Source organism: Heloderma suspectum, chromosome 4 (assembly GCF_057233095.1).
Source record: "Heloderma suspectum isolate Gila_16-S chromosome 4, 16-S_ref, whole genome shotgun sequence".
In the NCBI taxonomy this organism is placed as follows: Eukaryota; Metazoa; Chordata; class Lepidosauria; order Squamata; family Helodermatidae; genus Heloderma; species Heloderma suspectum.
This window is the reverse complement of record NC_139461.1, coordinates 165135252-165161809: the sequence shown is the minus strand read 5'-3', so window position 1 is coordinate 165161809 and position 26558 is coordinate 165135252. Positions and strand designations below refer to the sequence as shown.

At 43.4% G+C, this 26558-nt stretch overlaps 1 protein-coding gene across 7 annotated transcripts in view; it reads right to left on the bottom strand.

Annotated features, from left to right (window-relative positions):
- The window catches only part of FIRRM (FIGNL1 interacting regulator of recombination and mitosis), a 66547-nt gene that overhangs the window by 23629 nt on the left and 16360 nt on the right, over positions 1–26558 (bottom strand). For 6 of the 7 annotated variants that reach the window (XR_014790357.1, XR_014790355.1, XR_014790354.1 and 3 more), the window contains exons 9-19: positions 25607–25687; positions 24791–24855; positions 22470–22618; positions 19809–19938; positions 17220–17403; positions 16100–16182; positions 15721–15772; positions 12522–12611; positions 1667–1852; positions 913–1035; positions 138–233 (exon numbers count right to left, since the gene is read on the bottom strand). Coding sequence is in view for 3 of the 7 variants with exons in the window: in XM_084851057.1 (XP_084707183.1) it covers positions 138–233; positions 913–1035; positions 1667–1852; positions 12522–12611; positions 15721–15772; positions 16100–16182; positions 17220–17403; positions 19809–19938; positions 22470–22618; positions 24791–24855; positions 25607–25687 (1239 nt within the window). In the remaining 4 variants the exon portion in view is untranslated. The remainder of the gene's footprint in view (positions 1–137; positions 234–912; positions 1036–1666; positions 1853–12521; positions 12612–15720; positions 15773–16099; positions 16183–17219; positions 17404–19808; positions 19939–22469; positions 22619–24790; positions 24856–25606; positions 25688–26558) is intronic. The other variant, XM_084851059.1, reaches the window with a different exon arrangement.

The window sequence follows — 26558 nt, the reverse complement described above, 5'->3', positions numbered from 1 at the left end:
GCAGTGAGGCACCATCTCCCAGCTAGTGGTGTTCTCAAGCCATTTTTTGAAGTCTTGAGAGCTGTTGCTGCCTGCTGCTTCTGCCACACAAGCATCTGTGTATGTAAGGCAAGCCTGCCCATCACACAGTTTCTTACCTGAATTAGCAATTGAGGCTCCAACATTTGGATGAAGAGCTGTAGAAGATGAAGCATCAAGCAAAATGCCTGCTGCAGACAGGGCAGACTGGAAACCTTCATCAGACAAAAAGAAAATCTTATGGCTTCATAGCACCCCTATTTCTGGATTCTAAAAGATTCCTGGAACTGCTTACATTAGCATTAAATTTAGATCAACACAAACTGCTGCACCCTGGCCCAGCTATATTTGCCAGAGGAGGCCAAAACAAAAATGTATGATGTTTGGCATCAACAGTTACACACACACGCACACGCATGCACGCAAATGAATTGGAGAAATTCCTCCATTCACTTGCACGGGGGAAGAGAGAGAGAGAAAAGCAGAAGCCAAAGGAAGAAAGACAGAGGCAGAGAGAAAGAAAAGAGAGAGGTCAGTGAGAGAAAAGAGAAGCCAGACAGAGAAAGTGTGTTCACACACACACTATTTCAAGCACAGAGAAGGAGCACGCGCCCCCAATATTTTTGTGGTTGGTCACTCTCCATCCACTCCAGCAACTAATTTGTGGCAGTACCCAGCCCATTGCTTCAAAATTAGCCCCAAAAAGTTTGAAGACCCCATCTTAAATAGTAAATACATAGATACACACACACACACACTCTTATAGAAGTCTGTTCTCTCCTCCTGTAGCCCTCTTATTAGAGGAAACTGCATCCATCCATTCTAATATATCTCTTATGGGGAAGGGAGGACAAGATGATGCAACAGCAAGCGGGGAAAATAGAATTTCCTTACCTGTGTGGCATGCAGAACTACCAAGAACTGGCCGACAGCTCCAACAAGGGCTGTTCGCTGTCCCTCCTCCACCATTTCCCCAGCAGTTTGGCACATGGACAGCAAGGCAGAGAGAGCAGTGTTCTAGCAGAGTAGGGAAGAGATGTGAGGAATTAGGAACACTTCATGAGCTGAACTCCAAAGCACAAAAATTTCCATGACATGGAGCCTTACTGGAACAGTTTTACAAGGTTAGATCTGTAGAGGCAACACTACAAAAATTCAGTGGCCAAATAAACTCTTTCACTGAAATAACTAAAACAAATCAACCAGGCTTTATCATGGTGCATATTTTGATCCCTGGAAGCACGAACCAGATCTATAAGCCTTCAGCAGAAATTGTCTCTTGCACATTCAGGTTCCTCACAGCAATCACAAGGAATGGGGGGGGGGGGGTGAACTCTCTTTTTAAAGTAAAAGTTCTGGATCTCAGGATTCTGGAGTTCTGCATCCTTTATACAGATGCTTGATTATGGCCGCACAGATTCCAAGAAATGCCACAAAAAGGTATACACCAAGCCCCAGCTCTCTGTAAAATCAATCAATACGTCAATGAAGACTACGTCCCCTATTATTAGAACAAAAATCCAGGAAGCTGGGCTCCTTCTTGTAGGGATCCTCAAACAGAGATGCAGTAAGACCAAACAGGAAAGGAGAATCTTCACTTGAGTTTTTAGTACACAAGGAAAGCCCATTCATTCAAGCCTTTGCTTACCACCTGTGGAAGTTCCTCCACTGACTTTTCACCGCTCAGCCACTCCTGACATTGTGCAAGTCCTGCCACAAAAAGCTCATGAGCAACTTGCTGCCTAAGCAGAGGTATCAAAGCCTGGAGAGAAAGATGCTGCCACAATAGTAGGTTCTCTGTATCTTTTGGAGGAAAGCTTTGGATAAACTTCACCTGCAACGAGATGACAACATTAGAAAGAACATGAGAGGCATGCAGGTTGCTTACCTGTAACTGTGGTTCTTCAAGTGGTCATCTGTGCATTCACACATATGGGCTCTTCGCCTGCATGGAGCCTCGATTCAGGAAACATCTATAGCTGAGGCACATTTTTGGCAGGAACGCTCCCCCACTGTCTACTGCGCATGTCCTAGAGGGTTCCCGCCCGTTCCCTCAGTTCCTTGAGACCGCCTAACATGGCCTCAGATCCAAGGAAAAACAAAAACGCCTTGGCAGCAACATCAAATCCAACATTAACATCGAAGGAGGGACGGTGGGAGGATTGTGTGAATGCACAGATGACCACTCGGTAAGCAACCCACATTTCTTCTTCATGGTCTCTGTGCATCACACATATGGGCAAATAACAAGCTAATTACTGGAGGTGGGTCAGTGTTTCAATGTAAGATAGACGATAGGACCGTACGACCAAAAGTACAGTCTGCTCTCGCCTGAATATTGAGCCTGTAGTGTCGTATGAACGTGGATGGCTTCGCCCAGGTTGCAGCCTTGCATAGATCAGGCAATACCACACCTCTGTCGAACGCTACCCAAGTAGCCGCTCCTCTTGTTGAATGAGCTGTTATGTGTGGCAATAACGCCAGGCCAGCTAGTTCATAAGCCAAACGAATGGTCTGGACAACCCATGAAGCTAACTGTTGCGATGATACCGGAAAACCTTTCTGCTGCCCTCCGTAGCAAATGAACACTCTGTTGGACTTACGGAAAGAGTCTGTACGAGCTTTGTAGAAAGCCAATGCCCTCCAAACATGCAAAGATACTTCCAATGGAGATGTGGGGTTCGGGAAGAAAGCTGGCAAATTGAACCTGGTTCAGATGAAACTCGGACACTACCTTAGGAAGGAAAGTAACGTCTGGGCAGAGAACTACTCTGTCTCTTATGAAAAATCAGGTACAGAGAATCTATTCTCAATGCAGCGAGCTCACTCAATCTTCTTGCCAAAGTAATGGCTACAAGAAAAGCCACCTTCCAAGACAACAGACGTAAGTTGACCATGGCAAGCAGTTCAAAGGGTTTAGTTGTGAGGGCATGTAAAAACCACCGATAAACTCCATTGAGATACTGGTGCTCGAACCGGAAGAGCAATGTTCTTTAGTCCTCTGAGGAACTGTCTTAGTAATGGTTGAGAAAAAAACATACAGCCATCTACGGGTGAGTGAAAAGCAGATATAGCTGCTAGGTAAACTCAGATGGAAGACTATTTCAAGCCTCTGAGAAATAAGGAATATAAAAAACGTAGAATGCAACCCGAAGAACAATGGAGAAGATCCACATCGTTGGTACTGAGAAACACAGAGAAAGCTTTCTATTTATTAGCATAAAAACGCCTTGTTGAGGGTTTCCTCGCTGCTTCCAGAACCGACCACACAGCAGGTGGTAAGGCAATTAATGAATTTTCCAAGCTGTTAGCTTGTTGTTGTTCAGTCGTGTCCGACTCTTCGTGACCCCATGGACCATAGCACGCCAGGCCTTCCTGTCCTGCGCTCGCTCCCGGAAGCGTGCTCAAGTCCAGATTCATTGCATCAGTGATGCTATCTAGCCATCTCATCCTCTGCCGTCCCCTTCTCCTTTTGCCTTCAGTCTTTCCCAGCATCAGGGTCTTTTCCAGAGAGTTTTCTCTTCACATTAGGTGGCCAAAATATTTGAGCTTCAGCTTCAGTATCTGTCCTTCCAATGAGCACTCAGGGTTGATTTCCTTTAGGATGGACTGATTGGACCTCCTTGCAGTCCAGGGGACTTGTAGGAGTCTTCTCCAGCACCACAGTTTGAAAGCATCAATTCTTCAGCGCTCAGCCTTCCTTATAGTCCAGCTCTCACAGCCATATGTTACTACTGGGAAAACCATAGCTTTGATTAGACAGACCTTTGTCGGCAAGGTGACGTCTCTGCTTCTTACTATGCTGTCTAGGTTTGCCATAGCTTTCCTCCCAAGGAGCAAGCGTCTTTTAATTTCATGGCTACAGTCACCGACTGTGGTGATCTTGGAGCCCAAGAAAATAAAATCTGTCACTGCTTCTATTTCTTCCCCTTCCATATGCCAGGAAGTGATGGGGCCAGATGCCATGATCTTAGTTTTTTTAATGTTGAGTTTCAAACCAGCTTTTGCACTCTCCTCTTTCACCCTCAACAAGAGGCTCTTTAGATCCTCTTCGCTTTCTGCCATTAGGGTGGTATCATCTGCGTATCTGACGTTGTTGATAGTTCTCCCGGCAATCTTAATTCCGACCTGTGATTCATCCAACCTGGCGTTTCTCATGATGTACTCTGCATATAAGCTAAATAAACAGGGCGACAATATGCAGCCTTGTCGTACTCCTTTCCCAATTTGGAACCAATCGGTTGTTCCATGTCTGGTTCTTACTGTTGCTTCTTGACCCTCGTACAGGTTTCTCAGGAGACAGGTAAGGTGGTCTGGTACCCCCATCTCTTTCAGAATTAGCCACAGTTTGTTGTGATCCACGCAATCAAAGGCTTTAGCGTAGTCAATGAAGCAGAAATAGATGTTTTTCTGGAATTCTCTTGCTTTCTCCATGATCCAGCGAAAGTTGGCGATTTGATCTCTAGTTCCTCTGCCTCTTCCAAACCCAGCTTGTACTTCCGGTAGTTCTCGGTTCGCATACTGCTGAAGCCTAGCTTGTAGGATTTTGAGCATCACCTTGCTGGCATGTGAAATGAGCGCAACTGTACGGTAGTTTGAACACTCTTTGGCGTTGCCCTTCTCTGGAATTGGAATGTAAACTGACCTTTTCCAGGCTTGTGGCCACTGTTGAGTGTTCCAAATTTGTTGGCATATTGAGTGCAGCACTTTAACAGCATCATCTTTTAGGATTTTAAATAGCTCAGCTGGAAAACTGTCCTCTCCAGTAGCTTTGTTGTTACTAATGCTTCCTAAGGCCCACTTGACTTCACTCTCGAGGATGTCCGGCTCAAGGTCAGTGACCGCACTATCATGGCTATCAGAGACATTCAGATCTTTCCTGTATAGTTCTTCTGTGTATTCTTTCCACCTCTTCTTAATCTCATCTGCTTCTGTTAGGTCCCTGCCTTCTTTGTCCATTATCATGCCCGTCTTTGCACAAAACGTTCCCTTGAGATCTCCAATTTTCTTGAAGAGATCTCTAGTCTTTCCCATTCTGTTGTTTTCCTCTATTTCCTTGCATTGTTCATTTAAGAAGGCCTTCTTGTCTCTCCTTGCTATTCTCTGGAACTCTACAATCAGTTGGACATAACTTCCCCTTTCTCCCTTGCTTTTCGCTTCCCTTCTTTCCTCAGCTACTTGTAAAGCCTCATCAGACAGCCACTTGGCTTTCTTGCATTTTTTTTTCTTTGGGATGGATTGAGTTGCTGCCTCCTGAACAATGTTACGGACCTCCGTCCATAGTTCCTCAGGCACTCTGTCTATCAGGTCTAATCCCTGAAATCTATTCCTCACCTCCACTGTATATTTATAAGGGATATGATTGAGGTCATACCTGAACGGTTTAGTGGTTTTCCCTACGTTCTTCAATTTGAGCCGAAATTTTGCAACAAGAAGCTCATGATCTGAGCCACAGTCAGCTCCAGGTCTTGTTTTTACTGACTGTATAGAGCTTCTCCATCTTTGGCTGCAAAGGACATAATCAATCTGATTTCGATACTGACCATCTGCTGATGTCCATGTGTAGAGTCGCCTCTTGTGCTGTTGGAAAAGAGTGTTTGCTATGATCAGCGTGTTCTCTTGGCAAAACTCTATTAGCCTTTGTCCTGCTTCATTTTGTACACCAAGGCCATGCTTGCCTGTTATCCCGGTGATTTCTTGACTTCCTACTTTAGCATTCCAATCCCCTATGATGAAGAGGACTTTCCAAATCTGGATGCCTCACCTGACCTTGATTCCGTGACAACAGAGTTGGAGTCAACAGGAGGTGCCAATACCTGCCCTTGGAAAGGGCTAGCAGGGGAGCTAACCAGCTTTGTCGTGGCCACCACGGTGCAATTAGAATCACCTTTGTCTTGTCCACTATTAATTTCTCGATGACTTTCGATAGCAGTGGAAAGGGAAGAAACAGGTAAAAATGTCTGTCTATCCAAGAAAGGAGAAAGGCATCTCATAGACTTCCTATCCTTGCTCTTGTGCAAAATTTCTCACATACCGCATTGTTTGGAGTCGCAAACAGGTCCACCGTGGGGGTCCCCCACATCCGAAAAAGACAGTGGAGAATGTCGGGTGCAAGCTGCCATTTGTGGGATTACTAAAAAATCCTGCTTAGGGAGTCTGCTAGTATGTTGTTTTTCCCTGCAATATGTACTCCTGACAAAGAAATTCCTCTGTGAATGGCCCAATGGTACATCTTTAGGGTCAGAGGCAGTAAACCCCGTGCTCGAGTCCCACCCCGTTTGTTTATGTACCAAACAACCGTTGTGTTGTTGACGCAATTTGTACATGATTACTGGACAAGATGCATTCAAAGGCCTTCAATGCTCTCCACACTGCTAAGAGCTCTAGGTGATTTATGCGCCGCCTTCTCTCTGACGCAGTCCAGAGACCTTGAGTTTGACGAGAGAGACAATGCACTCCCCATCCGAGGAGTGAAACATCTGTTGTAAGTATACAGCATGATGGAGTTGGGTGAAAAGGTAGCCCTTGGCAAAGGTTCTTGACAGTTGTCCACTACAGGAGAGATTGCCGGATGCCTTTCGGCACTCGCAGTTGAACCCGATGAGCATTTTCTGTCATGGAAAATGCCCGCAAAAAACAATTTTGAAGAGGCTGCATCCAAAGTTGGGCCCACTCCACCACTGAAACCGTGGCTGCCGTAAATCCAAGGAGACACTGTATGTAAAAAGCTGTCACTTCCTTCCAATGGAATATTTCTGTGGCTATACTGGTAATGGCCAATATCCTGTTCGGTGGGAGGAAAGCCCGTCCAACTTTGGAGTCCAGAACAGCCCCGACAAACAGAATTCTTTATGACGGGCGAAGTTGTGATTTCTCCTTGTTGATGCACAAACCTAAAACCTGCAAAAAGTTGCATATGAAAGCGATTTGTCAATTGGCTAATAGTGGGACAGTCCAGAGCGACTCAAGATAGAGTCGCTCTGGACTGTCCCACTATTAGCCAATCGTCCAGATATGGCTATATCTCTGTTCGCTGGGTCTGAAGGAAAGTGCAAACTACAGCTGTGCATTTTGTAAATACCCTTGAAGCTGTGGCCAATCCAAAGGGGAGCACTTGGAACTGAAAAGTCTGCTGGCCGATCGCAAAATGAAGGTACTTGTGATACGAGGGGTGGATTGCTATGAAAAAGTACACATCTTTGAGATGGATCGCTGCAAACCACACACCCTCCTGTAGAAGTGGTAGGATGGTCGCGAGTGTGGTCATGCAAAACTTCTTGGTGGAGATGAAGAAATTTAGATTTCTGAAGTCCAGAAGCCCTCCATCCCTTTTCGGTACCGTAAAATAACAGGAATAGAACCCATCTGGATGTAGAATCCGTGGCACACGCTGAATGGCTCCTTTCTTGAGTAGAGAATCTGCTTCCAACAGCAGTATGTCTGTGGATGTAGAATGTTTTATGGTACTGAGGGATGGGAGGACTTCAAATTCGATCCTGTATCCCTCCCAAATGATATTTAGCACCCAAGTGTCTGATGTTATTACCATCCAATTCACAAAAAAATAGGCCAGATGATCTCCAACAACGCTTTGAGGCTGATTCATTCTCCCCTCTTCTTTTGGCAAAAGTGACCAGGCACATAGGGACATTTGTGCTGAATGAATGGCTGTTGGCGCACTGCATGGTCATTACTGTGATGAGGAGTGTAATAAGGCTGTTGTCAGAACCAACAATGCGGTTTGTAAGACTGCTGAGTTTGTCCCAATCCCATTTTCTTCGCCGTGTTCTTGGCCTTTTGGACATTATCCATGGCCTCATCGGTACCAGCATTAAATAAGCCCGCCCCATCAAAAGGCAGGTCTTCAATTTGTGATCTGGCCTCTGGGGTTAGACAAGCTGAGCGAAGCCATGTGTGTCTACGGAGCTACTACTCCGACCATCACTTTCGCGTCACAATCAGTTTGGTATTGAGCAGTATTGATTTGCTGCTTTGACAATTTTAAAGCCTCCTCTTGAAATGCCCTGGCGAGTTCACATTGATCGTCTGGTAGATAGTCACACAAAGATCCAACTTTTCCCACAGAAAAAGTTGGTATCTGGCCATCATTGCCTGGTGGTTAGAAACATGAAGTCCTAACGCAGTGGATGAACAGATTCTCTGACTAAGTAGATTGAGTCAACGGCCCTCTTTGTCAACTGGTGAAACATGTATTTTCTGCAATTTCTCCTGCAAAGATTCTATAATGATGGAATTTGGTTTCGGGTGCATGAACAAAAACCTTGCCTCCTTCTCCTGCACCTTGTACATTGATTCCAAGCATTTGGGACTTGGAGACATTGAAGATGGGGCCTTCCACGAGAGATGTACGGTTTGCAACAAGGTAGGTAGAAACAGTACCATTACCGGTGTGGTAGACTCTGTATAGACAGCATCAAATACAGGATCTTGCAATTTTTCCATAGGTTGCTGTGTTTCAATTCCCAGTGATTGTGCCATATGAAGCACCTGATCAGTGAAATCCCCATATCCTCCAAAGGTGATGTCATGTCATGGATGCAGACATTTTCATCTGGAGAAGAGATAGAAGGAGGCACTGATGAATAAGGAGTAGAATCCGACCGACAGTCTTCAAGTTCAGATTGTTGTGGTGTGACCGCAGGGGCCTCTTCCATGTGTGGTCCTGATGATGTAGCTGGAAGAGGTAGGTCACGACATGATTCTTGTTGTCTGTTCATCAACGAAGAAGAACACGGAAGGACTGGTGAAGGAAGAAAATCATGCCCCACTGGTGAAGGCCCCACTGGTGGAGGCGGCGATGGAGAGGCTGGTTCTGCTGGAGGCCAGGAAAGCAACACTGAAGGGGCAGCTCGGTATCGAGGCACTGGCACTCCCAGGTAACGCATGCAATCACGATATCTGTCTCAATCATATTGCTTCCAATCCTCCCAATAATTAAATCTTCTAGATGGGTCTTGGTAATCAGAATATCGATCCCACTCTCGCATCAGTTACCTAGATCTAGCATGATAATCTCCATGTTTATAAGGGTGCATCCTACAGCCCAATGCAAATGATTTTAGCAATTCCAGAGGTCTGTTTCTCGAGCGTGGGGCATCAGGGTGACAAGTCAATGGAGGATAAGGTTGTACCCGTGGTGGTGTTGACAAATGAGACCAAACAGGTGAGGGGTCACATATTTCACCGCCTATATCAATATCGAATGGCCTGTATCTACAGTCTGTACCGAAGACCTCAGTACCGACACCAAGACAGTCAATACTGGAGAGTCTAATAGTGGAGGAAGAGGGGGAATAGACACTTTTTCCTTCTCTTTCTCCTTATTTTTCTTTTTCTTTCTTCTTTGCTCATCCATGGATAGTTTTGGAGTCTTCGCTTTCTTTGTGAGCTTCTTAGCCGCCGAAAGCAACAAGGAGCGACAAGGCGTCAGTAGAACTGCATGCTCCGCTGCCAGAGCCGACTCTGAAATGGGAGACCTCTGTACCTTGGGCATGTCCACTACTTCCAAAGCTTTTTTCCAAAGGGACGCCTACAGTCTATCAGCCCTATTCTTCTGCGCTTGTTTCGAAACAGACTGACACTGCGGGCAGGCCTCCACTACCTGAGCTTCTCCCAAGCAGAAAAGACAGAAGGAGTGTCCATCTGTGGGGGGGAGTTTACTCCCACAATGGACACACTTACGAAATGGTGCCCATAGGGCCATCTGCTTAAGGCGGACAGTGATCGACAAGCACAACGTGAACGAAATAAAAACGCAGGAAAGAAAGGGAGAACAATGATAGAAAAGCTAGAATGAAATGAAGAAAAAAAAGGAATTGGACCTCAGCAATTACAAATATCAAAATGATGCAGAAAAGGTCCCAATGAGGAAACCACTACAGCGGTCGAAAGAGAACTGAGGGAATGGGTGGGAACCCACTAGGACATGCACAGTAGACGGTGGGGGAGGGTTCCCACCAGAAATGTTCCTCAGCTATAGAAGTTTCCCGAATCGAGGCTCTGTGCAGGCACATAGCCCCTGTGTGTGATGCACAGAGACCACGAAGAAGAATTCAATGTGAAAATCCCACAAACATTACTGTTTGTGAAAAGTTAAACATTTGTGAGATATAATCAGAGGTCAGTTTGGAGAAAGTTCATTCTCCTTCTCAAATTAAAAAAAACAAAACAGGGCCAATTGTTTTGAAGCAATCTACACAGGTGCAGCTGAAACAATCTACACAGGTGCAGCTTTTCCACTCCCCTAGTAGAACATGACTTCATCCCCTCTCCTCCTAAGACAGTCAACTAATCATGCCAATAATCACAAAATATGTCTACACTAACAATAGAACAGATGGGTACACAGCTTCAATTAGTGCTGAGACACATCCATGAGAGACTTAGGGTGCAATCCTATCTTGATAATCAGCAGCCTCCAAAGTCAGGGGCTGGTAAGTATCCAATGCAGGGCAGCTGGAGCACAGAGGTGATCCTTGCCTCCATGCTCCGGCCACCCTGCATGTTCCCTAGTCAAATGATTTTGCCCATGTTGGCATGGCTTTGGGGAGGAAGAGGGAAGGAAGCCAGGACATGCATAGGAAGCTCTGTAACGCAGCTTCAGCATTCTCCTCCCCCCGCCCTGCCCGGGACCCCTCTTTTCATCGTTGCCGCACTCCGTTTCCAAGTGCAGAGATGCATCCAGCATGGAGAGGACTACATTGGCTACGAGGGGGCGGGGGAGGGGGCAGAGAGCACAGTTTCTGGTTCCCACTTCAGATCCCAGAAACCAAATTCTCCTATGTCCCCCAAATGCTGTCTAGGGGACATGGGATTGTGCCTTTAACTACAGAGAACCTCTGCACAGTGACTCTTTGGATTCATGTTCAGACATTAAGGCTTGCATAAAATGCTTTTGCAGAGCAGGAGTTTGCATGCTGTTTACTATGTGCCTCGTGTGGCGCAGAGTGGTAGGCGGCAGTACTGCAACCAAAACTCTCCCCACAACCTGAGTTCGATCCCAGCGGAAGCCGGGTCTCGGGTAGCCAGCTCAGGTCGACTCAGCCTTCCATCCTTCTGAGGTCGGTAAAATGAGTACCCAGCTTGCTGGGGGAAAGGTAGTCATGACTGGGGAAGGCAGTGGCAAACCACCCCGCTATAGTCTGCCATGAAAACGCCAGCGTAAGCGGCGTCCCTCTAGGGGTCAGTAATGACTTGGTGCTTGCACAAGAGGAACCTTTCCTTTCCTATGTGCAAAGAGAGACTCTCCATGGCAGTCCTGCAAATTCATGGAAGCTGTTGGTATGGGGACTCTCCACATGATAAGTCTCATCTAACTGCACAAAATTTAAGGCAGCCACCCTAAAGAAATATTTTGACCACCTTTCCATGGTGCATGTAACAGCTGAATTGGGCCTGGAACTTTATTCCAGATGTAAATGAGAGCACTGGTGGAACATATGACTCTTCTCTCACTAAACAGAAAGGAAATGCATGGTGAGCCTAATTTGCCATTCTCACTGAGTGAAAGAAGTCTGAAGAGGAAAGTTCAAGGGCAATAACATCCTAGGATGAGAAGACACCTCTCCCCTCTACCTCCCATAGTATTAAAATGTTGAATGTCTTTATGAAATTAGACTACAGGATGGACTTTTCTGAAACTTCTAGGAAGGCATCTCCATTCTGCAGCGACCACTCACTGACCTGGTCTGCATATCATGGTAGGAATCCCGGAGTTGTTTAACCCAGGAATTGCGAAGATGAGCTGAACATGCAAGCTGCGTGCAAGCCATTTACACTTTTAATCAAGAGCCCAGGAATGGCCCATGGGTTAACTCTGGGTTCTTTAACCCATAAACAACTCAGAATGGGACCAGGATACCTGAATGACCACCCCAATCTCTGCATCAATCTTCCTGCATGGCTATGACATCATTGGAGGCCCTGCTTCAGGTTCCCCCACCTTCTGAAGTAAGGTACATGGTTACTACACATGGGGCCCTGTCCATGGAACCCCTTCCACAGGGAAGTGGGCTCCTCTCTTCCCTCTTCCAAAACAGAAGTAAACCCTCTACTTTTTAGGAAAGTCTCCAAAGGAAGGTTGTTGATCGTGCAGTTCTGCTAGCTGGGAATTATTGTCTATATGCTGTTTTTCTGTTTATATCCTGTTTCATTCTTGGGTAAGTAGATTTTTAATTGTAATTCTATAATGAGTTAACATTACATTTTATTGTTAGGCACCCTGGATGCCTGATATCAGTCAAAGAAGTAACATATACACATATTAAATAAAACATTTTTTTCATTCCCCATTATGACAACACACCAAAACTGGACTAGCCTAAAATAATAAACGAGTGTCCCCCTGCTGCTCAGTCTCATCAATTCACACTGACTCTCCTCAGCTGGAACTGTCCCCTACCAATTAACCAGCTCAACATTGAAGAATGCAACCCAAGTATTTGTAGGCAAATACAGGAAGGAGAGGCTGCAGCACTACTTGCCTGGTGATCAGCAGCCATCAGAAAGAGCAGCCGTCTTAACAGGACGCCTAGTAGAGAGACTTCGTAACCCTCAGCAGGGCAAGCTTTTATCTGAAATGGGATAAGAAACAATGAGCACCTTGCATACATATTCATCCCCCTTTGACTTTTCCACATTTTGTTGTGTTACAATCTGGAATTAAAATTGATTTAATTAGGATTTTTTGTCACTGATCTACACAAAATAGTCCATAACGTCTAAGTGGAAAAAAAATCTACATATTTTACAAAATGATTTATAAATAAAAAAAAAGTCTGGATTACATAAGTATTCACCCACTTTGCTGTGACACCCCTAAATAAGCTCTGGTGCAACCAACTGCCTTCAGAAGTCATATAATTAGTTGAATGGAGTCCACTTGCGTGCAATTCAAGTGTCACATGATCTCAGATTAAATGCACCTGTTTCTGGAAGGCCCCACAGTTTGTTGGAGAGCACATCTAAACATACAGCATCATGAGGAGCAGCAGAAACATCTAGAGCACAGGGGAAGAGACAGAACACCACCACCTTTGTCTCTGTTGGAGCCTTGAGAACTGCACCACTGTGAGAGAGTGGAATATAGTGAGTTCTGTCTTGGGTAAATTGAAAACACCTGGTTTCCAGAGTGGCTGGGTATATACCTGCAGCCACCACAGGCCCCCCAGGAGCAGCAGAAACATCTAGAGCACAGGGGAAGAGACTGAATGCCCCCGCCCCCTCATCTCTGTTGAAGCTTTGAGAACTTCACCAGCATGAGAGAGTGGAGCATGGGAGAGATCTGCTGCAGGCTTTAAGAAACTTGGCTGCTGTTTGCTGAATTTTGTTTTCCTGGCATAGCTGTTGCAGTTTGTAATGTTTATTAATGCCTTAATGACCAGGAAAGATCCAGTTTATTGGGCTCTGGTTTACACACTACTGAAAGATAATAATTGATATTGTGATGCAATGTTTGATTTTGCCTATTTCGTAATTAATCTGAAATATTATGTTAGTATCAGTGTAATGAGTTATTTATGATTGTGATGAGGTCTATTATAATGTTGTTGTTGTATTGCTGTTTTGTTAGCCGCTTTGGGCACTTTTTGTAGAAAAGCGGCATATAAATTAAATGATGATGATGGTGAAGACCAAGGAGCTATCAAAACAAGTCCAGGATAAAGTTCTGGAGAAGCACCAATCATGGTTGTGTTATAAAAAAAATCCCAAACTATGAACATCCCCCGGAGCACCGTTAAATCCATTATTACAAAATGGAAAGAATATAGCACAACTGCAACTCTGCCTAGAGAAGGCCATCCACCAAAACTCAGTGACCAGGTAAGGAGGGCATTAGTCAGAGAAGCACCCAAGAGGTCAATGGTAACTCTGAAGGAGCTGGAGAAATCCACAGCTGAGATGGGAGAAACCGTCCATGAGACAACTATCACCTGGATGCTCCACAAAGCTGGGCTTTATGGAAGAGTGGTGAGAAGAAAGCAATTGCTGAAAAAAAAGACCCATATCAAATTCTGTTTGGATTTTGACAAAAGGCATGTGGGAAACAGCAAACATGTAGAAAAAGGTTCTCTGGTATGATGAGGCCAAAATTGAACTTTTTGGCCTTACCACAAAATGCTATGTGTGGCGCAAAGACAACAGTGCTTATCGGCCTGAGAACACCATCCCCATGGTGAAGCATGGTGGTGGCAGCATCATGTTGAGGGGATGCTTTTCATCGGCAGGGACTAGGAAACTAGTCAGTATTGCGGGCAAGATGGATGGAGCCAAATGAAGGGCAATTCTAGAGGAAAACCGGTTTCAGTCTGCAAGGAACCTGGAACTGGGGTGGAGGTTCACCTTCCAGCAGGACAATGACCCTAAACACACAGCCAAAGTTATACTGGAGTGGTTTAAAAATAAGAACCAGAATGTCTTCGAATGGCCCAGTCAAAGCTATTCCAACTGAGAATCGGTGGTAAGACTTGAAAATTGCTATTCACTAATGATCCCCATCCAACCTGACGAGCTTGAGCAATTTTGCCAAGAAGAATGAGCAAAAATTGCAGGATCCAGATGAGCAAAGCTGGTAGAGACTTACCCCAAAAGACTCACAGCTGTAATTGCTGCCAAAGGTGCTTCTACCAAGCATTGACTCAGGAGGGTGAATACTTATGCAACCAACAAATGCCAGTTTGTTTTTGTTTAACTTTTGTGCCACAATAAAAATATTTTGCACCTTCAACATGTTAAGTATGTTGTGTAAATCAAATAGTAAAAATGTCAGTTAAAGCCCTTTTAATTCCAGCTGGTAACACAACATGTGGAAAAGTCAAGTGTGTGTGTGTGTGTGTGTGTGTGGAGATACCTATGCAAGGCACTGTATGATTAATCATATACTGAGCCCAATTTCAAGCAGCAACGAATCCAAGATCACAATTTTATTCTTAACGTTATTGATTTACCACAATGGTTTAGGAGTAATTTGTTTAGCATAATGCCATCTGCACAGATCTGCACCTGTTTCACACAAGCCACTTCAGAGTACCCTGTACCACATGCATTATCCTATTTCCAGAAGCAGAAATCCCCAAAGAATCCCTCATGAGAGGTGCCTAAAGAAGGCAAGGAATAGTTTAGCAAAATCATCTAAATGGCTCAAACAAATGAGCCAAATCACATACTTCAAAGGAAGGAAAAAATCCTAGTCATCAGACAATCAAGCATAGAGAAAATGCTTTCCAAAATGAAACATAGCCCAACAAAGGAGCATCTCCCAAAGCAGGAGTGGGAAATTTCATTCAGGCTGTGGCATCCACTGCATGCTCCACCATTCCACCCAGCTTTCCCCTTAAGAAAGAGCAGGTGGCTCGGGGAAGTTGGGTGCTGCAGCCCGAAAGTGATCCATGCAACTTTGGGAAGTGGCATCCAACCATGTATCTTTTATCAACTTTTTCACTGCACTTGGTCTATTCTTTCTGGTACATTACAAAGCAAAGACTTAGCACTTAAATGTACAAGCGTGTCAGGAAACTGAGAGGGAAGATTAGCATTTTCCTTGTTTTGTACAATAAAGTTTCCCAAGGCTTCAGGAGCCGTGAGATTAGAATTTGGATCTACTTCATGCTGTGCAATGGCAGTTAAATTTTCTGCTCTGCTCAAACATATGTCTACTTGTAAACAAAACTGCATTCTGCTTACCAAATGTGCTATTATAAATGCATGATGAGCACACAGGTCTGCTGTTCCATACCTACAAGATGAGAGAGCGCAAGATTAGCAAGCTAGTCAAGCAGGCCACCTCCTCCTCCTTTGCTAGTATGTGTTGAGCTTGATCTGGGAAGACCTGGGTTCAAGTCCTTATTTAATCTTGAAGCTCATTAGCTGGCATGCTACTATTTCTTGGTCTAACGGGTTTACTGAGAGGGGAAAAACTGGAATAATGCCATACATGGCATTCAGCCCTTGAAGAAAGGGTGGTTTCCAGGTGTAATAAATAAGTAGCTCCTCACAGAAGAGGAAACATAGCAGCTTAGGCCTTTGCTACAGCTGTCTATCCTTCAGTACACTGGTATCTTACCGGGCAAGGAAGCACCAAGCATCCATAGCCAAGAGAGCAGTCATCATGTTAGAACCAAGTACAGCCTCCAGCAGGGAGCATTCCTGAGAAAAAACAAACACATACAGAAGCAAAACGTTGCTTAAGAAGAACTCAAAACTGCTTTTTATTGTCATCACACGAGCTAATAAGAGAACACAGACAAACTTTCAGCTGAGTCAAGCAAAACACCCCAGAATAACATTCCAGGGTCTAGCTGTGCAAAGAAACCACTATGTCCTATTTGGAAACTAGAGCAAGAGTACTGCCCATACATATCAAGCTACTATCAAAAGTATAGCACTACTTGCACTGTGAAATATACAGCTCCAGAGAAGGTTTGGCCTGAGCAAGGCTTTTTGTACTAGATTCCAGTCTAGGAAATCTAGAATGGTGTGAATAAGAATCACATGATCTGACTCATTCCATTCAGAGCCTCTTCTAAGAGCTCCAGATTTTATAGGTATGTTGACAGGTCAGATGCAATTCATACTGTGCTGTACATTTAATCCAAGGAGCTAGAGATAGCAATGATTTATCTGCAAAAAGGACAGTGTTTGGATTAACCTAAGATCAATTCAAGTCACTCTAAACTCTGAAGGTACTTAAAAACTGATACCAGCATCCTGGAAATTTGAACTTTCCAGCTAAGATCACAGTACAGACACTCAGTTCTGGCCACAACTGTAGCAACCATAGGTTGCATCCAATGTCGCATGAGCGCAAGTCTGCTGGCGCTATAAGACTTCCCTGTCTTCTTCCTGTGTACGTCCCCAAATCTGTTCTGAAGGGTCCCCCAAACCTCCAGAGCTGTTTTGGGGAGGTTGTGGGGGGCTGAAGGGGGCAGAGGAAATCCATTCCACCAGCAGTTGCCCTTTTGCTTGCGAACCAAACCATTGGATACAACCCAATGAAAATAGTACATGATTTGGGGGGGTTTAATGGTCTACGTTTCTTAATAATACTAGTATTTCCCACATATGCATCAGGGAGGAATGACTTATCTTTATCTCATGAACCAAAAGCTTGATTTAAAAGTTTCAAAATCCACCAGCTGTTCCAAGTCAGCAGATCAGTCTTGGCTTGTAGTACTCCTCCTTACCAGTAGATGGAAATGTGATTCAGGGATGGATGTGATGAAGGTACACAAGTGGACACAAACAGAGTGGTAGAAGGTGACAGGACCTTCAGCTTGCCCTGTCCCCATCGCTCCTGGCAAAAAGGGAAGGGAAAGCTCGCCAGAGCACTGCTGAAGACTGAGGAACAGGGCTGCAAACAAGGGCATCCTGCAGAGAAATGGAGAACAGCAGGGTTACTTCCTTACTACCAAATGACTAGATCCTTTTAGTCATCTGTCAAGCTGCACTAAAAAGAATCAAGACTGTGCAGCACTAAGCAATGCTTGGTAGATAATATGCTATTATCTACTAGGTTTCCAGAAAAAAACAGGAGCTGTAAAAATCTGCAAGCACTGATATATACTAAACATAAATTGGCATCTTATAGCCAACAAACATTTACTAGAACCTTGGCAGAAAAGACCACTCTGAGGTCTAAATTTTGTCTAAATTTAGAGTTACTCACTCATCCCAAAGAAAAAGAAGTGCAAGAAAGCCAAGTGGCTGTCTGACGAGGCTTTACAAGTAGCTGACGAAAGAAGGGAAGCGAAAAGCAAGGGAGAAAGGAGAAGATATATCCAACTGAATGCAGAGTTCCAGAGAATAGCAAGGAGAGACAAGAAGGCCTTCTTAAATGAACAATGCAAAGAAATCGAGGAAAACAACAGAATGGGAAAGACTAGAGATCTCTTCAAGAAAACTGGAGATCTCAAGGGAACGTTTTGTGCAAAGACGGGCATGATAACGGACAAAGAAGGCAGGGACCTAACAGAAGCAGATGAGATTAAGAAGAGGTGGAAAGAATACACAGAAGAACTATACAGGAAAGATCTGAATGTCCCTGATAGCCATGATAGTGCGGTCACTGAACTTGAGCCGGGCATCCTAGAGAGTGAAGTCAAGTGGGCCTTAGGAAACATTAGTAACAACAAAGCTAGTGGAGATGACAGTCTTCCAGCTGAGCTATTTAAAATCCTAAAAGATGATGCTGTTGAAGTGCTACATTCAATATGCCAACAAATTTGGAACACTCAACAATGGCCGCAAGACTGGAAAAGGTCAGTTTACATTCCAGTTCCAAAGAAGGGCAACGCCAAAGAGTGTTCAAACTACCGCACAATTGCGCTCATTTCACATGCCAGCAAGGTGATGCTCAAAATCCTACAAGCTAGGCTTCAGCAGTATGCGAACCGAGAACTACCAGAAGTACAAGCTGGGTTTCGCAGAGGCAGAGGAACTAGAGATCAAATCGCCAACTTTCGCTGGATCATGGAGAAAGCAAGAGAATTCCAGAAAAACGTCTATTTCTCCTTCATTGACTACGCTAAAGCCTTTGATTGTGTGGATCACAACAAACTGTGGCAAATTCTTAAAGTGATGGGAGTACCAGACCACCTTACCTGTCTCCTGAGAAACCTGTACGAGGGTCAAGAAGCAACAGTAAGAACCGGACATGGAACAACCGATTGGTTCAAAATTGGGAAAGGAGTACGACAAGGCTGCATATTGTCACCCTGCTTATTTAACTTATATGCAGAGTACATCATGAGAAACGCTGGGTTGGATGAATCACAGGTCGGAATTAAGATTGCCGGGAGAATTATCAACAACCTCCGATATGCAGACGATACCACCCTAATGGCAGAAAGCGAAGAGGATCTAAAGAGCCTCTTGTTGAGGGTGAAAGAGGAGAGTGCAAAAGCTGGTTTGAAACTCAACATTAAAAAAACGAAGATCATGGCATCTGGCCCCATCACTTCCTGGCATATGGAAGGGGAAGAAATAGAAGCAGTAACAGATTTTACTTTCTTGGGCTCCAAGATCACCGCAGATGGTGACTGTAGCCATGAAATTAAAAGACACTTGCTCCTTGGGAGGAAAGCTATGGAAAACTTAGACAGCATAGTAAGAAGCAGAGACATCACCTTGCCAACAAAGGTCCGTCTAATCAAAGCTATGGTTTTCCCAGTAGTAATGTATGGCTGTGAGAGCTGGACTATAAGGAAGGCTGAGCACCGAAGAATTGATGCTTTCAAACTGTGGTGCTGGAGAAGACTCTTACGAGTCCCCTGGACTGCAAGGAGGTCCAATCAGTCCATCCTATAGGAAATCAACTCTGAGTGCTCATTGGAAGGACAGATACTGAAGCTGAAGCTCCAATATTTTGGCCACCTAATGCAAAGAGAAAACTCTCTGGAAAAGACCCTGATGCTGGGAAAGACTGAAGGCAAAAGGAGAAGGGGACGGCAGAGGATGAGATGGCTAGATAGTATCATCGATGCAATGAATATGAACTTGAGCACACTCCGGGAGAGAGCGCAGGACAGGAAGGCCTGGCGTGCTATGGTCCATGGGGTCACGAAGAGTCGGACACGACTGAACAACAACAACAACAAATGTTGACCTTCATTTATTCACTAAATCCAGACACCATCCTTCCTTCAAAAGATCAACACACCTTTTCTTTATAAAGCATATTGAAGGTACCACAGGTACCTTGCCAACATAGAGCATGTTGAGTCAAATAAACCCCTACCTGCTAACACAGACCCAGTGTAGTAGCAAGGAATTACCTGGGAATCTCTTCTGGGAACTGACTTCCTGTGTTCCAAAGAGCCTGCACATCTTGGGGTTGAGATGGCAACATGTCCATGACAGAAAGCAGAAGACGACATTGCGGAAAGTGCAGCTCAGGAGAGAGATCTGAAGTTAATGTTTTAAAAGTGTTACAACTTTTAAAATAATTTTCCATTTGTATGGAGCGTTCATGTTATATCCTGATAGAATTCTACAACCATGCAAACATTTACAACTCCAGAAATTTACAACTCTAGTTTAGATCCTAAAACACCATAGCCCATTTAACAGGTTTGGATCAGGGATTCCATAAACACATTTGTGAGTAGAAATCCTACGTTCTTCTTCTGTAAATGAGGATATTTGCATCACTTCAAAGCTTAATCCTTCATTCACAGAATCATATATCTACACATTTTATTGTACAAGCCAAAGGTCATGACAAAGGGGGAATCACATTAAAAAAGAAAAGAAAAATGAATACGGTACACTATGGACCCTAGGCCCCAGTTCCCCCAACACAACAACAAAGTTTGCTTTGTTAGCAGAAAAACTGAACTGGATTTCACCCATGCTTGACACAAAATGATTTGAGGCACAAATCTACGAAGTGCTACTGCTACAAAGCCTTGCTGAAACAAATGAAGGTTGAACAGAAGCAGTCAGCAGTCCACAAGAGGACATTCCAAGCAACTGCCCCTCCGTGTTCTGGTGAATGTCCCTCCTGTTCCTCTCTGACTCAAGTGAAATGTGAAAATATAGGAAGCTGGGCAAGGCACTCTAAGGGGCATTTGAGAGGCACATGGGACTAATGATCTTATCTTTGCTAATTGGTGCCAACAGGGATTCCAGACTAAAATCAACGGGGGAACATACAAGTTTGATTTCCCTCTTTTTTTGATCCACAAGTCACAGGACAGATTTGAGCATATACTTTAAATTCTAATGTTTCAAGCTGTTAGCCTGAACTTAGACTAAATACCAAAAATAAATAAATAAAAATAGAAGAACGAGGAAAATAATTATGCAGGGCAAGGTAGTATATTTCTTTTTCTTTGTCAGGGTTCCTAGCACAGCCTAACAGTTTAAAACTTTTAGAAAACCAAGAGCAAGCATTTAGAAATGAAGTAATTATTAGTGAGATTATTTAGCTGGGCATTTGAAGTGCAAAGGCTGCACTACAGGTGGCAGGAGAGGCTTTGGTAATCAAGTGCTCAGTGCATTTTACAGCTTGATCCTATGCATGCTTACACAAAAGTAAGTTACACTGAGTTCAATAAAGTTTATTCTAATGTAAGCACGCATAGGAGTATAGCACAATAATATATGTGTCTACTTAGAAGTAAGTCCCATTGAATTTAATGATACTCCCACATAAGTAAATATAGGATTGCAGCCTCAGGGTGCTTCCGGACAGACAGTTCCTACCACTACTGATGAGAAATTGTGCAACAATTCCATCTTTTATTCCTTAATGGATTTTCTGCGGTAAGAAAAATACAGAAGAAGCACTAGGAAAACACGGAGGATTACGAGTGGAGATGATGTCTGGATACCTCACCACCACCCATAAAATATTGTGAATGAGAATGAGCCACGGTGGCATAAAAGCCTCGGCTGGAGACACCATAGTCTGTAGAACACCCGTTATAACTCAAATACAGCTGCTTTCCCCCTTTCTAACAGAGACCTTTGCTCATTTTTTTAATAAAACTTTTTGGACCATTCGGAGAACTCTAAATGGAAGGCCATACATGCTAAAAATCTAGTTTCATATTGAAACCTCTGAATACAGCTTTTCCAAATCCTGTGGGCCCAGTTTCAGTGATTTAGCTTGAACAACTGTGTAGACTCTAGCTTGTGAAAACTCAAGCCAAAAAAAAATTGTTAGTCCATACAGAGCCACTGGGCTTCTGCTTCTTGAAAGACTTGTAATTCTTTCATCATCTTTACAATGAAATTTCTTGGAAAGGAATTAAAATAGGCATCTTACTCGTCAAAATCTATACTTTCTCCATATTTTGGATTTTATATCATAATGAGCTGGTTCAGATATCATGCCAACCGATGAGTTGTTTAAACCATGGGTCATCACGCACCAGTGGGAGCAAGCAAGTCTGCTGCCTCTGGCACGCTCCTCACTTCCACTTTCAATTTCCAACCTACGATTCCCCTTTTGTAGGTTAAGTGTGACACCTAAACATGGACAGTTATTAGTTCAATTAGTTATTGTGTTAAACTCTAGGTTGCGCTTGCTCATGCTCACCCATGCGTTAGTATTACATGTGAACTGGGTCAATATGTAAAAGGATATAATGTCTGAGTTTTTAATTTTAAAAAATGTAATTCTGTGCAGATGAGCCTTAACAGTTAGAAAAGAAAAATAGTCGAAAGCTATGAAATGATTAACAGCAATAAATAAATAGTCAGGTGTTCATTAACATAGATAACCTTTGAGTTAATCAATCTGCTTATACCAATATATATTTTGAAAATGCATATAATATTATTGCAGTGGGATTGTACTACACAGCTACCTAATAGAAAAAAAAAGACTGGCTACCAAGGCCAGAGAGAAGTGTGAGCCCCTGGTAGCAGTTATTCAGTTCTCTACTGCAGAGAATGCAGTGCAGACAAATCAGGGCCTTTCAGACTACCTAAAGTTTTACATAATACCACTTCTAGGAATGGCCTAGAGGAGAGCAGCTGCAGGAGGAGGGAATCCAGCACCACTAGGAATCCCCTTGCTATTTCATCCTGATGAGCCTCAGAAATCACTGGAGCATGAAGACTTGGAGGAAACTTGCTGTCAAGAAGGAATACAGAACGCTTCATTACTGCTTGCATTCTGAACAACACCATGCATGAATTTCTAAGATTAAAAGTAGCATAAACTAAAGCACTGTACTATTCAATCCAGTGTCATCACTGGAAGCTCAAGTGGCCTTAGCTTACAGACTGCTGACCCAATTGCAACATCGCCGTGGACATAAATAGTCTGGCCACAGGGTATGCATGCACTGGTATTTATCTTGCTTAAATAATTATAAAGCACTACATTTGGAGCTACCTTTGAGGAACCTTCGGAAAGTGCAGTCAGTGCAAAATACAGCAGCATGTATACAGCATAAAACCTTGGACACTTATTATTAACTGAGACTGGATGTATGGCACACATATTGTCAGTTCTTAAACAGTTACACAGGCTTTTGTCCTTTTCCAGCCAAAATCCAAAGTGCTGGTTTTGACCTACAGAGCCCTAAATGGCTTGTGACCAGGTTATTTAGAGGACCAGCTGTTCCCACATGAACCTGCCTGAGTGTTAAGAACAGCTTTTGAAGCCCTGCTCTGGGTCCCACCAACCTTTGGAGATTGGGTGAGTGATGACAGGAAACAGGGCTTTTTCTGTTATGGCATCTCACCTCTAGAATCCCCTCTCCTAACAGATGGGCCTAACACCATTCTTTTCTTTTTGGCACCAGGTGAAAACCTTTCCAATTGCCCAGACCTTTTAAGTGTCCAAGGTTTTGTGCTGGCATTTTATCTTTTTTTTTTTTTTTAGCTCTGCTGTATTTTATTTTGTTGAATACTTATGATTCATTGTTTTTAAAATGTGAATTTATTATGTTATTCTGGGTCACTCTGAGAACATTGCTGAAGAGAGGCTTATTCATATTTTAAATAAAATAAATTGCCAGTGTATTGGCAAGGATATTTTAAATTGCCTAGGGTATTTTAAGATGAGCTGGTTTCACTGAGGTATTACATAAAAGTAAGCCTTTGGCTATCCATAAAAACACAAGTTTTTCTTTGTCCTGAGCAAATTCTAAGGTCCAGGAAAAATAAAACATATGTTTTTTAATTTTTTGTATTCATTTATTATACCATGATTTTTGGTCCTAAAAAGGGCCCCTAAACAACTTATAATAAAAGCCAAATTAACAGTTATACAATTAAAAGCCAAAAAAAAAATCAAATAAAGCCAAGAACAAAAAGGATAACAAAAAATATAAATCAACCAATAACAGGAGAAAATAACCCTAAGTAAAAACTCAGATGAAATAAGTTCATCTGAAGCTCAAAAGAGAGGGGACCAATGAAACCTGTTTAGAGAGGGAGCTCCATAATATGGTTCCTGGAACTGAGGACTTATTCCATTTCCCAGCCAACTGCACTGTGGAAGGCAATGGTATGTGGAGCAAGGCCTCCAATACTGAACACTGTGACTGAGCAGGTTCATAAGGCTGGCTCCAAATTGTTTATGAGTTTAAAGGTAACAACCAGCAGTTTGAATTTCACCTGGAAGCCTGGAGAAGTGGTACAAGAATAGAGTAATATGCTCCACAAAACAAACTCTAGAGATCACTCTGGTCACCAAGTTTTGTGCCTGCTGAAGCTTCTGAATGTTTTTAAAGGCAGCCACACATAGAGTACACTGCTGACGAACAGCACTTCTGGACTGAATCTCAGTTTATTAGTCCACATCCAATCCATCACTGCACTCAGATATTTATTCAGAACCTTCATTGCCTCCTCAGCATAACAGGAAATGCAGAGATAGAGCTGATCACCACTACATATTGATGACACCCAACCCCAGTTCTCAGACAGCCTCTCCCACTGGTTTCCTGTAGATGTTAAACAGTATGGGGGACAAGATGGAGCTTTAAGGGACTCCATAGGTCAATGGTCTAAGGGTTGAACAGCTGTCCCCAACACCACCTTCTGGGATTGCCCAGCAGGTAGGACAGTAACCAACAGAAAGTAGTGCCCACAAGCTCCATCTCAGGTGTCCCAGAAAGATACCAAGGTCAATCATATCGAAAGCCACTGAGAGGTCCAGTAGCACCTACAGGGATATACTCCCTCTGTCCAGTTTCCAGTGAAGATCATCCTCCAATGCAACCAAGGAAGTGTCAGTCCCCAAACAAGGCCTTAATCCAGATCGGAAAGGATCTAAATCATCATTTTCACTTACCTGTATATTTCAAGATATGTCCGATGAAGCTGAGGGCAGGAATCCACCAGGAAAGAAGTGAACTCCTGTAAAGCCAACAGTGTCAAATACTATTTTAATGTAAAATTCAAAACAGGATAAGATTAGGGCTGATGCCCCCAAGAAAAAAACACACCCTCTGTTAGAAGAAAAACTTATAGTTCAGATATAATTAGTGATTCTGAGTCAGATGATGTTTCTCTGAAGCAATCAAATCACTTAATTTCAAACTGGAACAAAAGATTTAGAGAAAGGGAGAGGATGTTCACTAACTGACACATTGGAACTGTCTTTTATAATTGAAGACTTAAATAGAAGTGGAACTGGTATAATACACAGTGAAAAAGAGATAATCAGATATGACAAAATTGATATGATAAACTGGAAACTTAGCCATATTCAGATATGACTTTGGGTACAAACTGCATGGCTTCACTATGGTCAAGAAGAATACCAAAATTAATACAGCCTTGTATTTAAGCACTAGCCTGGTCGCCATAGGTTATGAGGAATTGCATGAAGGTGAATGCATGGACTTCCATACAGACAAGTGAATAGGCTGGCAGAGGAGGGACAGAGCATTCCATCCCTTCTCTGTGCCTAACATAGAAACCAGGCACACTGCTGAAGGAGGGAATCCCTGTCTGCCATGCCCAATGCAGCTCTCCATCCCTCCTTTGTCAGCCCTCAGCAGTCTAGTAAAACATTTTGCAGGCTAGTAACTTTTGGGGACTTGCTTGCCAAAACTGTATCAACATATAGATAGCATAGTTCTTCACCACCACACACATAAATTACCTTGGTGTAGTGTACCAGGGAATTAGCGAAGAATCTACAGAGTTTGATTGTCCTCTGGAACAACTTGTAATCAATGCTCTCCTATCCAAAAGGGAAGAAACAGCAAAGCTCAAATGGACAACATTAAACGATGTTTTAGAAAACTTCTTCTGGTGCTTCTATGTGCATAATGGAAGTTCAACATGATCAAGAGATGGAATAGGAAAAAACTGTTTATGTATGAAAGTTACAGTATAGCTGCTAATAGACTTTTTTTTTTAACTTCCAGTATATAACATGATACATGAGCTTAGGAATTCTGAAAATTCAAAACAGATAACTTGACTTTATTGTTTTTCCATACGTTTTCTGTTCCATCCACCACCACATTTTCAGGCATCTTATGGCCTGCATGACAGATTCATCATCTCTATGCCAGGGGTTTCTTTACTGCATCATGTTCCATCCAGGAATCCCCGCCACTGTGGCTCTACCTAATTTTCTCATCAAGCTCTGGCTAAATCAGTGCATCACAGATCAACAATAAAGTTTGCTCCCTGAAAGCAGTGTAGCCCCGTTGACAGTGTAGTCCCATTGACAAGTGACAGTCAACATGATGCTCACCCAAGCCATTGTGGGGCAACTTTTACATATCCTGAGGTAGACCCTTGAAGGGGACTTTGCCCATCCCTGCCATATACTTTTTTTAAAAGGCAAAAGGAAAGCTAGGATTCCCAGGATTCTAACAGTAGGGTACATGCTGCCCCAAAGCCTAAAGGCTATCCTTGTAGCCTTGCCTAATATGTATGTATGTGTTTTCAATTATCATCCCTTGCAACTTTAATTTCGGCACTTTTAGAAGTCAACTTCTAATCAAGGGGTGGGCAACTTATGGCCCTCCAAATGTTTTTAGACTGCAACTCCCATCATCCCTCATCATTGGCTGTGCTGGCTAGAGCTGATAAGAGGTGTA